The sequence below is a fragment of the Hippoglossus stenolepis genome, chromosome 18 (genome assembly GCF_022539355.2).
Source record: "Hippoglossus stenolepis isolate QCI-W04-F060 chromosome 18, HSTE1.2, whole genome shotgun sequence".
NCBI classification, from domain to species: Eukaryota; Metazoa; Chordata; class Actinopteri; order Pleuronectiformes; family Pleuronectidae; genus Hippoglossus; species Hippoglossus stenolepis.
In genome coordinates this window covers 20,528,612-20,544,801 of record NC_061500.1, presented here as the reverse complement: position 1 = coordinate 20,544,801, position 16,190 = coordinate 20,528,612, and the positions used below count along the sequence as shown (strand labels likewise).

Below are 16,190 nucleotides of genomic sequence, written 5' to 3'. Positions count from 1 at the left end.
GGCAAATACTGGAGCTAATCAGAATAACGAAACAGACTAGAAAAACTGTTCAGAACTGACCTGTTCACAATCACATGTTCTGCAATGAGTCACCTGTCACAATTTACCTGGCCTTTGATTGTGTAATCTGCAAGGATATTCAGTAGTTTGTAGAACACTTCAAACCAGGGCAGGTAGCTGAGAGAACAAAAAATGTTTTGTACATGTTACAAAGCTGATTATTACACTTCTACACTTGACTAATCACAAATCTTACAGTTTTTTAATTAGTAAATCTTAAAACTTTAAGACTCACAATCTATTTTCAAGATTAACTCAGTGAGGCAACTTCAGAATTCACCTGTTTAATCTGGTTTTAATAGAGAAGGGTTTCACTGGGTTATATTTAACAACTTAAATGTAGTTACTATTTTACTTTTTAAGATCCCTGAGCTGTAATGGCTACATTTGCTAAATATAATCAACACTATGCTTGAGATGAGTTATAGCAAATCATTAACTCCGACACAATATAATGTTGATACAGTCAGTTTTCTGCATCATTCTTTTTTTTTTTACTTAATTTTATGTATTATAAGCAAACCAGTGCAGTTCCCATTTAAAACAACTTTGTGATCTCATGAATGTTATGTCCCAAAACTTGTTCTTTGCCATGTTTTCCAGCCAACCTGGAGCTCCTCCTTCCCTTGTCTGCCCTTGTTACCTGCTGACTGGCCTTTAAAAAGCCTGACAAGCTTCCAGCTCTCTCTCGCTCTCTCTCTGTGTAGCCAGGATCAGCAGCATTGCTATCAGCCACCACTCTATGCTTGTTGTTAACTTTAAATTACAATAAATTAGTTTTTGCATAACTTGGTTGTTGTTTGACTCCTGTATGTTGCTTCCCTTGAGCCGGGTCATAACAATGAATAAATCAGTGTTTTCAAAATTTCCATCATCTCCATGTCACTGCTTATGATATACATTATAATATTAACAATAATAGACCATATTTGTAAGATACCTGATCAGAAAATCCTGGACCGCAAATTCAAAAGGATTGCAGTGACACATATACTAACATGCCTTCTTTCTTAGGCACACCTACATAAAACTAATGCAGTCTTGCCATAATTACTCCTTCATTTGGATTAAAATGTTAGTTTTTATTGTGGCTTTTTAATGGTAATTTGTTGTTGAACTGTTGAACTTCACATACTGAGTGACGTTTTAAATATTTTGTCAACCAAAAATACTACAATCCAGTTCAGTTCAACAGCTCCACAATTTATATCCTCCAAAATAACCACCGAATTGAAATAACATCCTCTTAAAGAGTTTTATTGCGTGTCTGTTGTATTACACTGCTGTTCAAGAATCTTAAGCCCAAATGTCTATTCTATGAGACTTGGAATGGGCGGCGAAAATTACCTGTCAGAGGGGAGGAGACTAGAGAAGGGGAGGCTATATAAGGGCTGGGTTTGTCCTCTTCAAATCCCTTTGTTTGAGACCATGCTGCCACACCAGTATTTTTGTCTGTTTGTCTTATATGATTTGAGAATGTTTAAACACATAGAACAATAAAGTACTGCTAATAGATGCACTGTATGCATGTGTGTGTGAATGGGTGAATGAATGGCAAACTGTACTGTAAAGCACTTTGAGTGGTCGTCAAGACTAGAAACATGCTATATAAACACACAATACACAAACCATTTACACTGACAAATGGACACACAGACACGCACTCACCTGAGAATGCAGTAGCAGGTGTGTGCACCTGAGGACAGTCGACAGAAGCCAAATCTCTGTTTGCTCTCAATGTCAGTCAACACAAATGTGAAGTTCTGGCCAACCTGGGTGACTGTTGGGCTGCAGAGTGAGAGAGATTCAGTCGGCGGACAGAGGGAGAAAGAGAGTAAAAAAACATTTAATTAAATCAATGTAGTTGGGAGATAGTTGTGCTGTAAAACTGAATTCTTCACTCATAGATTTCATGTTTTTATAAAGGAGAACTTGCTGTTCAGTTCGATCATTGTGGTGGTCCTGGCCTCTCCCTCCAAGATATATAGGTGAAGTCTAACTATTAGAAATAAAATCAACCATCTCCTGCCCTCAATTGGCACTAATACCCTATCAAGAACAGAAATCTCAGTAACTGCTGAGAATCTTACCAATTATTTAGACAGCTTCTCTCTGATCACCCTTGATCAGCTGACCAAAATAATCTTATGTTCTAAACCAACAACTTCTATCTTAGATCCCATCCCTAAAAAATTACTTAAAGAAATTCTGCCCCTAATTAATAGTACGTTACTGTACACAATCAATCTCTCATTATCATCTGGATATGTACCACAGTCCTTTAAACTAGCTGTAATCAAACCCCTTCTGAAAAAATCCACCCTGGACCCGGAGGTTTTAGCCAATTACAGACCAATATCCAACCTCCCCTTCCTGTCTAAAATCCTTGAAAAAGTTGTAGCCAATCAGCTGTGTGAGTTTCTCCAGGAAAGTAATGTATATGAAGACTTTCAGTCGGGGTTTAGAGCCAATCACAGCACAGAGACAGCCTTGGCAAAAGTCACTAATGACCTTCTAATAGCTTCAGATCAGGGGTTTGTGTCTGTCCTCGTTCTGTTAGATCTTAGTGCAGCATTCGACACAATTGACCATCAAATTTGATTACAGAGACTAGAACAGTTAATTAGCATTAAAGGAACCGCCCTAAACTGTTTTAAATCATATTTTTCAGATCGATTCCAATTCGTGCAAATTAATGATGAGTCATCTGTGCGCACCAATGTTAACCACGGTGTTCCACAGGGCTCTGTGCTCGGCCCAATTTTATTCTCATTATATATGCTTCCACTAGGAAACATTATCAGGACACACTCCACTGCTATGCGGATGACACCCAGTTATACTTGTCAATAAAACCTGAACAATGTAATCAATTAACTAAACTCCAAGCATGTCTCAAGGACATAAAAACCTGGATGACCTGCAATTTTCTCTTATTAAACTCAGATAAAACAGAGGTTCTAATACTTGGCCCTAAACACCTTAGAGATACATTATCTAATGATATAGCTGCGCTAGACGACATTGCCCTTGCTTCCAATGAAACAGTCAGGAACTTGGGAGTGATCTTCGATTCTGATTTGTCCTTTAATTCTCACTTAAAACTAATTTCTAGGACCGCCTTCTTCCACTCAGACAAAATCAGACATGTCCTTTCTCAAAAAAGATGCAGAAAAACTAGTCCACGCCTTTGTTACATCCAGACTTGATTATTGTAATTCCTTATTATCAGGCTCCAGCAGTAAGTCGTTAAAGACTCTGCAGCTTGTCCAAAATGCTGCAGCACGTGTCCTGACAAGAACCAAGAAAAGAGGCCACATTTCTCCTGTATTAGCTTCGCTACACTGGCTTCCGGTTAAATCTAGAATAGAATTTAAAATTCTCCTCCTCACCTACAAGGCCCTTAATAATATGGCACCATTATACCTCAAAGAGCTGATAGTACCTTATCAACCCACTAGAGGACTGCGCTCCCAGAATTCAGGCTTACTTGTCGTCCCTAAAGTCTCTAAAAGTAGAGTAGGAGCCAGAGCTTTCAGCTATCAAGCTCCTCTCCTATGGAATCATCTCCCACTTTCAGTTCGGGAGGCAGACACCATCTGTACGTTTAAGAGTAGGCTTAAAACCTTCCTTTACGATAAAGCTTATAGTTAGAGCCGGTCCAAGCTTGTCATAGATGCTGCTATAGGTCTAGAACAGGGCTATTCAACTTCAGTAGCAAGTGGGCCAAATAAGAAAATCACGGGGGGTGTGAGGGCCGCACAGAATATTGATCAATTAATGGCTAAAAATGAAAAACAGTAATGTATATTTCCACAGGTAAACAGTCACACACGCATCTCTTTTCTTTCACTTTATATAATCAGTTACAGACTGTCATTCCATTCCAAAACACAGGAAGGCTATCAAGCTTTGATACAGAAGTGCAAAAGTTACATAAAAAACATAAACAAAAAATGACAGTGTTTTTCTGACATGTCCATATCCACAAATGTAGAAAACTATTTGAAAATAGTATAATAGTATTCAGATATCAGATTGACAATAAATGAGCCTATTCAGGAAACTATCAAAATCAATTCCAAGCAGAAATTAGGTAGTTACAGCAGGTCCATATCCCAAAATGCATAATGTAAACTGAACATCTTGAAACAGTATCCATCACAATAATAGTAAATAAGCCTTCAACAACATTTCCAAGCAGAAATAAGGTGCTTTGCAGGTTCATATCCATAAACACAAACAGCCAGATGAATCTGGTAAAACAGCATCCACCAGATTAACAAAAAATGGGCCGACTCATGATATTGTCATAAACAAGTCCAGACAAACCAAAAGGGAGCCTGCTGAACCTTAAAACAGATTTGTAGTCTGTGCATTTTCAGTTTGATAGCATCACATGCCTCAGTCAGGGTATTTTACTACTACACAACTACCTTACTTATCAGACCTCTGTTGTTTTGAGCATGTTTAACTCAGTGAGAGAAATTACATTGCCTTGATTTGGCAATTTCAACATAGTTTGGCTCATAAGTAGTAAGGGCAACCTTGAGACACTCGTGTAGCTTTTCATTGGTCATGGAGCAACGTGCCCTTGTTTTAATTGCATTCATGTGAGAAACGCTAGACTCACACGTGTAGGTGGATCCAAACATTGTTAGTATTAGCAGTGCCACTTTCCTGATTGTGGGGTACTGGTATTGGCTAACATGGTTACACCAAAAGTTCACTGCACCCTCAGACAGCAAGTGCTGCTTTAAAGCAAATGAGGACTGGACATCAACCATTTCCATCTGAAGGATGCTCTCATCAATGCAAGACATTACCTCTTTTGCTTTTACACAGAAGTCTGCCTCAGGCTTTTCCCGCCCCTGAACTTCCAGATTCAAAGTGTTCAAGTGTCCAAAAATGTCACACAGAAAGGGGACTTCTGCCATAAACTGTTCATCCAACATGCGCTCCAAGAAGTGGTGCTGCCCATTTGTGTTTACACGTGCGAAGGAAAGACAAAATCTCCTGGCGGAGTTCACAGAAACAGTCCAAAACCTTTCCTTTGCTGAGCCACCTGACATCACTATGAACCAGCAAGTCAGTGGGCTCTGCAGATGCGTCAGCAAGCAACATACGGAAGAGGCGATGTTGAAGGCTGGAGGTTGAGCAGATGAAATTCACAATGTTAATAACAGTGTCCATGGTGTTTTTCAGATCGTCGCTGAGCTTTGCGCACAGTACAGCCTGATGAATGATGCAGTGTAAAAACTGCATATGCGGGGCTACGGCTGCCAACCTGGCCACCAGCCCTTTCACTCTACCGGTCATAGCCGGAGCTCCATCCGTAACCAACAAGCAGACTTTTTGTAAATCCAGTTCATGCTCATTAAAAAACGTGACAATCTTTTGAAAAATCACTTCACCTGTAGTGTGTCCCTCCAGCGGAACGAGCCCCAGTAGTTCCTCCCGAAAGCGCACTCCATCATAAAACCTCACATATATGCACAGCTGGGCCATGTCGGTGCAGTCAGTCGATTCATCCACAGCGATAGACATAAACTCTGATTTTTGAAGGTTTTCCAAAAGCTTCCCTGCGACATCCGTTGCCAGTAGCTCCACTCTGCGGAGAGTTGATGTGTCCGAGAGAGGCACTTTTTTAATGGATGAAGTGACGCTTTCCTTAACTTCCTTAACAATCATTTCATCAATAACTTCAAGCATGCAGTCTTTAACAGTCTCCGACTCAGTAAAGGGCCTCTTCTGTCTGGTTAGTGTCCAGGCTACGCGTAGAGACGCTATCATGCCTCTTTCTTGTTCCGTGCAAAAGCGACTAAGGGCACACTGACCTCGTTGAAAAGATGCTAACAGTCCGTTTACTTTCCTCCGTTCATCCGAGCCCTCGGAAAAACTGTTCGAAAATGAGCCATGATTCGACTTGTAGTGCCTCTTCACATTGTATTCTTTCATCACAGCAATGGATTCGCTGCACAATAAACACATTGGTTTATTGCTTATTACTAGGGATGCACCGATATGGAAATTCTTGGCCGATACCGATATTTAAAACAACAATCTAGCCGATAGCCGATACCGATATTTGTTTATTACTTGCATGTGGCCTTCTTGGTATGTAACGCCGGGTTTACACCGGGCGCTGAAGCGCCGCCCCACGCCGCGCAGCGTTATTCTCAAGCGCGCAGCCGCCTGGCTGTTCACACCGGACCCGCATTTCTCCGCGTTGGTCAGCCCGTGATTCTCCGCTTGTTGTTGTATGTAACCCGTGGGCAGACCAGAGCGCAAGTGAGGAGTGGGTTGCGGCAACCACACAGGTGTGTAACATAAAGACTAACCATACAGGTTTGGTTGAGGCAACAGTGAAACTCAATGGCTCTGGGTTAGATGTCTCGAAGTATATAAGAGGCATGTCCGTTAGTTTTATTTTTTCTTACCAAGCTATACTGATTTGCAGGCAGTCTTGCGGGCCATAGTTAAATTTAAACGGGGCGCTAGTTGAATAGGCCTGGTCTAGAATGTCTGGGGACACATGACACACGGAGCTTCTCTTTCCAGCTTCTCCTTCCTCTTCTCCATCCTTATCACATCAAAGAAATTAATATCTCATCAATACATGTTACTGACTTCACTTCTTCCCCGGAGTGCCTTTGCCTTATCGTCCGCAGATCCAGGGCCGCGGCTGCAGCCACATCGTGGATTATGATGGTGGATCGCGTATCAGAGATCGTGATCGTAATGGTGGATCCTGTATGGCGGATTCTGTATCGTGCTGGCTGATCGTGATAATAATGGCGGATCCTGTATCGTGTTGGCATCTGATAATGGTGGTGGACCACGATCGAGGTGGCAGCTGATGGTGGATCCTGATGGCGGCAGTGGATCATGACTGTGGACTATAGTGGCATCCGATCTTGATGGTGGATCATGATCGTGGTGGCTGCTGACCATGGACTATGATTACAACAAGACTGCTTGATATATAATATTTCTCCTCAGATACTCGACCATTACTGACAATAATCCATCAATTCATTGACATTCAGTTATGCTTCAAAATGTTTATTCTAATCAATGCTGCAAATACTCTTATCTTGCTGATGTTCTCCTTTACACTTGACATCTATTGCACTTCTGTCCGTCCTGGGAGAGGGATCCCTCACATGTGGCTCTCTCTGAGGTTTCTACCTTCTTTTTACCCTGTTAAAAGGGTTTTTTAATAGTTTTTCCTTACTCTTGTTGAGGGTTAAGGGCAGAGGATGTCACACCTTGTTAAAGCCCTATGAAACAAATTGTGATTTGTGAATATGGGCTATACAAATAAAATTTGATTGATTGATTGAAATCTCTGTTATATTTTCATGATCTTGTTCTACTTTTTCCTTCCTTCTGAACTAGGAAGTAGGTGACAGCTGAACGTAGAAACATACTGAGTGGCACCTCATTTTCAAAACAGTGCTAAGGATTAATATTTAAAGTGTCATTGCACAGAAAAGCCAAAAATGGAGTAGGCCAAAAAAACAATCAGATTTCTAAAACTGTGCGCACGCATACCTGAAGGTGAAGTTCACTTTATAAATAACAGTCAAACTGGGAATGTGGGTACATGGATTTATGTACCACCCTCACCAGTCTGGTTTCAAGGCAGGCCACTCAACTGAGACTGCCCTCCTTGCTGTCTCTGAGCAACTTCAAAGTGCTAGAGCAGCCTCTCTCTCCTCTGTCCTTCTAGACCTTTCTGCTGCATTGGACACAGTGAACCACCAGATCCTTATTTCCTCCCTTTAGGACCTGGGTGTCTCCGGCTCTGCTCTCTCCCTGCTCTCATCCTGCCTCAACGACCGCACTTATCGGATAACTTGGAGATGATCTTTGTCTGAACCTTGTCCTCTCACTACTGGGGTCCCTCAAGGTGCCTTCCTGGGTCCCCTCCTCTTCTCTCTGTACACCAACTCTCTTGACTCTGTCATTCACTCACATGGCTTTTCCTACCATAGCTATGCTGATGACATCCAACTAATCCTCTCTTTTCCCCAATCTGAAACACAGGTAACAGCACGAATCTCTGCCTGTCTGACATCTCTCAGTGGATGTCTGCACACCACCTGAAAATCAACCTTGACAAGTCTGAACTACTTTTCCTTCCAGGGAAAGGCTGTCCCACCCACGACCTGACTATTACCTTTGACAACTCCGTGTTAGCCCCCACCCAGACTGCTAGGAACCTGGGTGTGACACTCGACAGTCAACTCGACATTATTGCAACAACACGTTCCTGTAGATACATGCTGCATAACATCAGGAGAGTACTTCCCCTTCTCACTCAGAAGGCGGCGCAGGTTCTGGTCCAGGCCCTGGTCATCTCACGCCTAGACTATTGTAACTCCCTCCTGGCAGGTCTACCTGCTAGTGCCATCCGACCTCTGCAGCTCATCCAGAATGCAGCAGCTCGACTGGTCTTTAACCTACCTAAATTCACTCACACTACTCCGCTCCTCCGCTCCCTTCACTGGTTACCAGTGGCTGCCCGCATCCGTTTCAAAACATTAGTACTTGCGTACCGTGCTGCGAACGGATCGGGTCCAGTCTACATCCAGGACATGGTCAAACCTTACACCCCAGCGCGTTCACTCTGTTCTGCATCTGCCAATCGGCTTGTTGCTCCCTCACTGCGAGCTAAACACTCAACAAAGTCACGATTATTTGCTGTCCTGGCTCCTAAATGGTGGAACGAGCTCCCCAAGGACATCAGGACAGCCGAAAGTCTACATATCTTCCGCCGCAAACTAAAAACATCTCTCTTCCAACTAAACCTTGAATTGAACCTTGAAAAATACAAAATAAAATGTAGCTTTTTAGTAGCACTTATATGGCACTTCCCTATAGAACTTTGTAGTTTGGCTTTCTTGAAGAAAATTGTACTTTCTTGATTCTTGTTGATCTGGGTTTGTACCCTCATGGTTGAATGCACTTATTCTAAGTCGCTTTGGATCACAATGTATGTGCTAAATTAAAGTATTTGCATCTACTCCTCCCAATATTTTGCGCACTCGGGTAGAAACGCCCATTATTGTATATTCATTAAGGCAAACGTACTAAATGAACAGCGCGTCTTATTCTGCACGCAATCCTCAGTGCACACCATTAGTAGATCAGGCCCTTAGAGTTTTCTCCCTTTGAGAGCCAACATTGTGTGAAATGTTTCCTTGGTAATTCACTTTCTGTACTGCACCTTGATCTGTTCAATTTGCATTGATTTTGAGTTCCACCTCGAGGTCGAGGCAGATGGCCCCCCACATTGAGTCTGGTTCTGCTAGACGTTTCTTCCAGTTAATGAGGGAGTTTTTTTTCTCTCCAGTCGCCAAAGTGCTTACTCATTGTGGGAACTGTTGGGTTTCTCTATAAAACATTTTAAGGTCTTGACTTTCAATGTAAAGTGCCTTGAGATAATGTATATTATGATTGGGCGCTATACAAATAAAATTGAATTGAACAGGGGGGTTCCAATTTTGACACAGTAGCGTGGGTTTTTAACTGTTCAACTGTGTTGGCTCCCTCTGTTGGCTATGATAATCACGCATGTTAAATAAGAACAAAATAAATTCAGCTTTCTCATAGCCTTGCTAAATAAGCGAAGAAAAACATATTTAACCACACAGGTCTCATACAGTTGTCCACAGAACAACTTAAGAGTCAGACAGAAATAATAAAATACTTGTTTGCTATTTTCTTCTGGCAAAAGACAAGACAGTGAGATGAAAAACTCTCAGTATAAATCTAACAAAAACGGAGGTAAGTATAAAACATCTGGCTTTACCCCAAAATTCCTCGAACCTATAAGGTGCCTCATTAAAGAGATGACTGAACCCGATAACAACAAAGCAGATTTTCTGCCAATGACCTCAAGAGCACCTGAAGTCTTCAATAAGGGAAGCTGAAAAGTCATGCATATCCAAGGTCATTCCATATAAGAGCCTGACTTTAGCTGGCCCCAATGACACAATAAGGGGGTAAGAAATCAGTTCCTCCGAATGAAGTCTTAATGGTGAAACTAAACTAAAATGACAGGTCACCCAGCAAGGACGCTACCATCACTCAGATTACACCACCCAACCAACAATTCCTATGTCACCTTAAGGAAAAGGGTGCTTCACATAAATTCTATATTCCCCTGATGATTGAGGGTGCACTTACATATGATGCACTCCTTGACACGGCCTTTGACATCACCTTGATGTCATCAGCACTTTTCAATAAGTTGCAAGCGACATTACATCAGAAAAACAAAGACTTGAATCTCAAATCCTCTTCTCTTTAGATCCAAACATATGCTCCTTCAGGTCACACTTTGAGTACAATGTTCCTGATGCAGTTGATGATTAGACCCATGACAGTGATCCACCTAGTGAATGTGTCCTTTCGATGTTATTCTCATTGGCAAAGACTTCCTTAATTGATTTGAACCCCTGAAAAATATTTTGTCAACAGTAGCAAGCCTGACATCCTGATTCCCAGTTCTCCAACCAGACATAACGAGGGTTGGCGACAGCCCTGAGTTGACATCTCTATAAGACAGCTGTTGTCGCCAAAAGAACTCACTGAGATGACTAATGCATTGGCAAAACTCCAGCCGGACTTTGAGTCTTTTCCCACAAAGCTCACCCACGCTTTCCATGCTATCACTCCATGTCAAGCTGCGACTATGACCCCAGAGTACCAGGCAGAATCGCCTGGCCCATCAGTCGTGCCTGCTTTCTCAGATTTTGTAACTTTTGTCCCTTCGACCACCTGATACAGCCAGTCAAAATATGATAATTTCTCTGGCAGACCCTTCAGTGAATACCGTATCTGACTCTGGTTTGGTCTCTGGCTTCAACCACTGTTGTGTCAGTCAAATTTAATGCTTTTTAAGACCTTTTATAGGCCTCAATAAATGTAATTTAAGAACCCCAAAATTTCGAAGATAATTCATTTAAACCTATAAATTAGCTTAATAAGGTATCAGAATAATAACATTGAGTGAGGGTTACAGTTATTTGTTTTCTTAAGTGTCTAATAGTTAACATTTGTTCTTTTAGTTTTTAGTTTTGTTTAACATAACTTGTTAGATTATGTATTTAGAAAAATAATAATACACCAAAAACAATATTGTGTCATATTGTTTTAGTTGTTTTTAGTTAGGCACCGGGGAGAGTTCACGATTTTTTACCACGGCAAGAGAGACAGCAGAGATTCAAGATTCAAGAGTTTATTGTCATGTGCACACCAATTACATTTAGCAGTCGCTGCCAATGAAATGCTTGGGTCACAGGCTCTCTTCTAGCAATGCTCAAAATATTACACAAGCAAAAAAACGAGAATAAAAATAAATATATATATATATATATATTAAAAAAATATACACCTAAAAAAAGTAGTGCAATATGGTAAGGCAAATATGGTAAGGTGCAGAGTTTAGAGAACTTTATGGCAAATTGGAGGAGTTTAAAAGTCTTATGTCCTTGGGGATGAAACTGTCTCTGAGCCTGGTGGTGCGGGCCCGGATGCCGCGGTAGCGTCAGCCAGATGGCAGCAGGCTGAACAGTGTATGGCTGATGGACATGATATGGGTCTTTAATGATCAGGTTGTTCTTTTTACACCGCTGGTTGTAGAGGTCCTCCATGGATGGCAACTCCGTCCTCATGATGTGCTGGGCAGACTTCACCACCCTCTGTAAAGCCTTACGGTTCAGGGCGGTGCAGCTGCCATACCAGGCTGTGATGCAGCCAGTCAGGATACTCTCTATGGTGCACCTGTAGAAGTTGCAGAGAATCCTGGCATCCATATTGAGCCTTCTCAGCCTGCGGAGGAAGAAGAGCCGCTGTCTTGCCGTCTTCGTGATGGAGTCTGTGTGGTGATCAGGTCATCACTGATGTGAACCCAGAGGAACCTGAAGCTGCTGACTCTCTCCACCGTAGTCCCATTGATGGAGAGGGGGGCGTGTTCTACTCCTTGTCTCTTCCTGTAGTCCACGATCAGCTCCTTCGTTTTGCTGATGTTGAGATGGACGTTGTTGTCCTGACACCAAGATGTCAGGGCTCTGACCTCCTCTCTTTAGGCCATCTCATCGTCGCCAGTGATCAGGCCTATGACGATGGTGTTGGAGCTGGGGGTGGCCACGCAGTCATGCTTGAACAGGGAGTACAGGAGAGGACTGAGCACGCAGCCCTGGGGGGCACCGGTGTTTAGAGTCAGGGTGGAGGATGTGGTGTTGCCTAACGGCACAGCCTGGGGTCTGCCTGTCAGGAAGTTCAGGATCCAATCACAGAGGGCGATGTTGAGCCCAAAGTCTCTGAGCTTGGTAACGAGCTTCAGGGGCACGATGGTATTGAACGCTGAACTGTAGTCAATGAACAGCATTCTCACATATGTGTCCATCTGGTCCAGGTGGGAGAGGGCAGTGTGTAGGGTGAGGGAGATGGCATCTGCAGTCAACCTATTTGGCCTGTAGGCAAACTGAAGTGGGTCCAGTGAGTCAGGGAGGGAGGAGGTGATGAAGGATTTGACTAACCGCTCAAAACACTTCATGATGGTGGAGGTGAGTGTTACTGGGCGGTAGTCGTTCAGGCAGAGGGTTTTCGTTTTCTTAGGAACAGGGACAATGATGGTCTCCTTGAAGCATGCAGGGACTACAGACTGGAGCAGTGACAGGTTGAAAATGTCTGTGAACAAATCTGTCAGCTGTTCTGCACACACCTTGAGAGCTTGGCTAGGGATGCCATCAGGTCCAGGTGCCTTGCGTGTGTTAATCCACTTAAGTGATCTCCACACATCTGCCCTGGATATTACAGGGGGGCAGCGGTCCTCCTGGGCCTCTTGTATCTCCACAGCCGGGGAGTTGCTCTCAAAGCGAGCATAAAAGGTGTTCAGTTCATCTGGGAAAAATGCAGACACCACCTCAGCACTGCTGGTCTTTCTTTTGCAGTCTGTGATGGTTTTTAGTCCAGCCCACATGTTCCTCATGTTGGAGCCCTGGTAGTGAGACTCCACTTTGTCCCTGCACTGCTAATAGCACTCGGGAGCGCGTACCTGGACTTCCTGTACGCTTCCAGATCACCTGAGTTGTAGGCATTGGTCCGTGCTTGAAGTTTGGCATGGACGTTACCATTATTCCAGGGCTTCTGGTTTGGGAATGTTCGTACAGTATCCTCGGTACGACGTCATCGATGCATTTGCTGATGTAGCAGATGACCATGTCTGTGTATATGTTGATGTTGTTGTCCTGGAACACACACCACTCTGTAGTGCTGAAGCAGTCCCGTAGAGCCAGGTCTGATTGGTCAGACCCACGCTGAATGGTCCGAGTCACCGGTCTGTCACGTTTGAGTTTCTGCCTATAGGAAGGCAACAGCAGAACTGAGACATGATCTGATTTGCCGAATGGGGGGCGAGGGAGGGCCTTATATGCATCCCGGAAGGGAGTGTAAACATGTTCGAGTGTGTTGTCACCACGCGTAGGACAGCTGATGTGTTGAAGGTATCTCGGCAGGACTTTCCTAATCTTGGCGTTGTTAAAATCCCCGGCCACAATGAACGCAGCCTCCGGCCATGAGGTCTCTGTCCTGTCGATAACCGCATGCAGCTCATCCAGGGCCTGATTTTTGTCGGCATGTGACGGAATTTACACCGCTGTTAAAACGACCGATGTAAACTCCCTCGGGATGTAATAAGGTCGGCATCTGATCATGAGGTGCTCCAGGCTCGGAGAACAGCCCGAAGAAATAATCTCAACATCTGAGCACCACAGATTGTTCACCATGCAGCAGACACCTCCTCCCTTGCTCTTCCCTAAGTTTATTGTCCGGTCCTGGCGGTGAATAGAGACCCCTCGAGAACAATGGTGGAGTCCAGGATCGAGGGGTCGAGCCAAGTCTCCATGAAAACCATAACTTTACAAAACTCATTGTCCCGTTGAAAAACCATCCTGCTCCGAAGTTCGTCCAGCTTATTACCCAGAGACTGAACATTAGCCAGAAGAATAGTCGGTAGTGGAGGCCGGTTCTCACGTTTCCTCAGCCGGACTAGGACGCCGGCCAGTGACCCTCATTTCCTTCGCCGCCTCCGTGCTCCAGGTGCAACAGGTAAACAGCGCCATGGGTATTCCCCTTTGTTTGCTGGTGGCGGTGAAAAAGTGTTTTCCACCGTCGACCTGATGTGAAGAAGTTGTCATTGTGCACAATGCAGAATAAATAACAAAAAAACTGAAAAAAGAGCAGAGCTGTGGGGGAGCTTGAGACACGGCAGCTGTCGTCGGCGCCATCATATGCCATTGCCTTCTGTTTGTTTACAAACATTTTAAAAAGAACGTGACGCCTGCCTGGACAATGGATTTATTCCCTGCGTAAGATTTAATTCTCTTTCATTGTGTTAAGATAAGATAAGAGTGTGGGCATGGAGGTGGCTCAGAGAGAACTTCCACCTATCAGAAGATTAATCAGCGCAGCTGAGGGTTGTTAGCTAATCCAGGTGGCATCATCGATTGCCACAATAAGATAATCCTTTAATAGTCCCACAATGGGGAAATTTGCAACTACGCTGTTTAATGGTACACACTTTCCGACATTACAGGCCTCATTACAGTTCCAAAGCTGACCACTGATTTGCAAGACTGGGAATTGTGTGGCGCTGTCTCGTCCTCTTCCCACAGGAATACTTAACATTCAGCTTAGAAGAAATCAACACCTATCGATGCTATGCTATTAAAAACATAAAACTGGCAGTGTCTCAGTACTATAGTTTTAAAGACATGTATCAGCATGTCAGCTGCTCAGAAACCGAAAGTAAACAAGGATTTCTCCTATCGCGGTGATGTTCTCCAGTGGAGTTTTTTGGCCAGCATTGGTGGAAATAGAGGCAGGACACCATAGTAAGATATTGTAGTTTTAACAATTCTTACAGTTATGAAATCGTGATGTTATGAAATTGCAGTTATGGTAAAATTGGTTAACACCCAACTGTCTTACAAAATTTGGCTTACAATATTGGACAGTATAATCCTGACTGTTTTGCTGTATGGTCATGGGGTGTGTGTTTGTATGTGTGTGCATACCTGTCCATGCTGAAGGGGAAGCAGAACTTGGGCAAGGTCTGAAGAGTTTCCTGTGACATACAGATGAAAGAAGTTAAATGTATTTATTACTAATGTAAGATTTTTTTCAAAATTCATATAAGGTCACTGTGACCTTTTCTTTTTACCACTGACATGTAATCATTTCATCTTTGAGTCCAAGTGACAACTGATGTAAAGTTGAAGAAATTCCCACAAGTCGGTGTTTCAAGAACGTGTTTTTGAGGCCACCATGACATTGACCTTTGACCACCGAAATCTAATCTGCATGAGTCCAAGTGAATTGTGTCAGATTTAATGAAATCCCTTATGGGCAGTCTTGATATATCAATTTCACAGAAACAAACGTGAGGTCAGTGTGAGCTTGATCCTTGACCCCCAGGCACCTAAATCCAATCCAGGTTCAAGTGAATGTTTGTGACAAATGTGAAAGGTATATATATCAGGTGAGATATCAGCTTCAGTAGGCAAAAATGTGCTATGTGAGCCTAATTTGTGAGGCTACCATGACCTTGAGTTCATCCTTGAGTCCAAGTGAATATTTGTACAAAATTTGAAGAAATTCCCTGGTGGCATTCTTGAGATATCGCATTCACGACAATGGGACAGAAACAATCCAAAAACATAATGGCTCTGGCCACTGGCTGTCCCCGGTGTGGAGGCATACACTTACAGGGTGAAAGGTAAATGGTGTGTGTGAGGCTTTACAGTAAAGCTTTTGCCATTCACCTATTCACACACACATTCATTCGGTCATCCTCCAACCAGAAGGTCACCGTTTGATCCCAGTCTTCCCCATCTGCATGAGGAAGGGTCCTTGGGCAAGATGCTTAACCCCTCATAGAAAAAGAAAAGTGCTGCCCATAGATGCACTGTATGAGTGTGTGTGATGAGATAATGGCAAACTGTATTGTAAAGTGCTTTGAGTGGTCATCAAGACTAGAAAAGCGATATATATTTACAGACCATTTACCATTTACTTATGAGAAGGGGCAATTTTGGAGTTCAGTATCCTGCAAA

The 16,190-nt window shown here is 43.2% G+C and overlaps 1 protein-coding gene across 4 annotated transcripts in view; it reads right to left on the bottom strand.

Moving 5' to 3' along the window:
* The window catches only part of dennd1a (DENN/MADD domain containing 1A), a 74,966-nt gene that overhangs the window by 40,758 nt on the left and 18,018 nt on the right, over positions 1–16,190 (bottom strand). For all 4 annotated transcript variants that reach the window (XM_035141720.2, XM_035141721.2, XM_035141723.2 and 1 more), the window contains exons 4-6: positions 15,153–15,202; positions 1,729–1,848; positions 108–177 (exon numbers count right to left, since the gene is read on the bottom strand). In XM_035141720.2, coding sequence (XP_034997611.1) covers positions 108–177; positions 1,729–1,848; positions 15,153–15,202 — 240 coding nt within the window. The remainder of the gene's footprint in view (positions 1–107; positions 178–1,728; positions 1,849–15,152; positions 15,203–16,190) is intronic.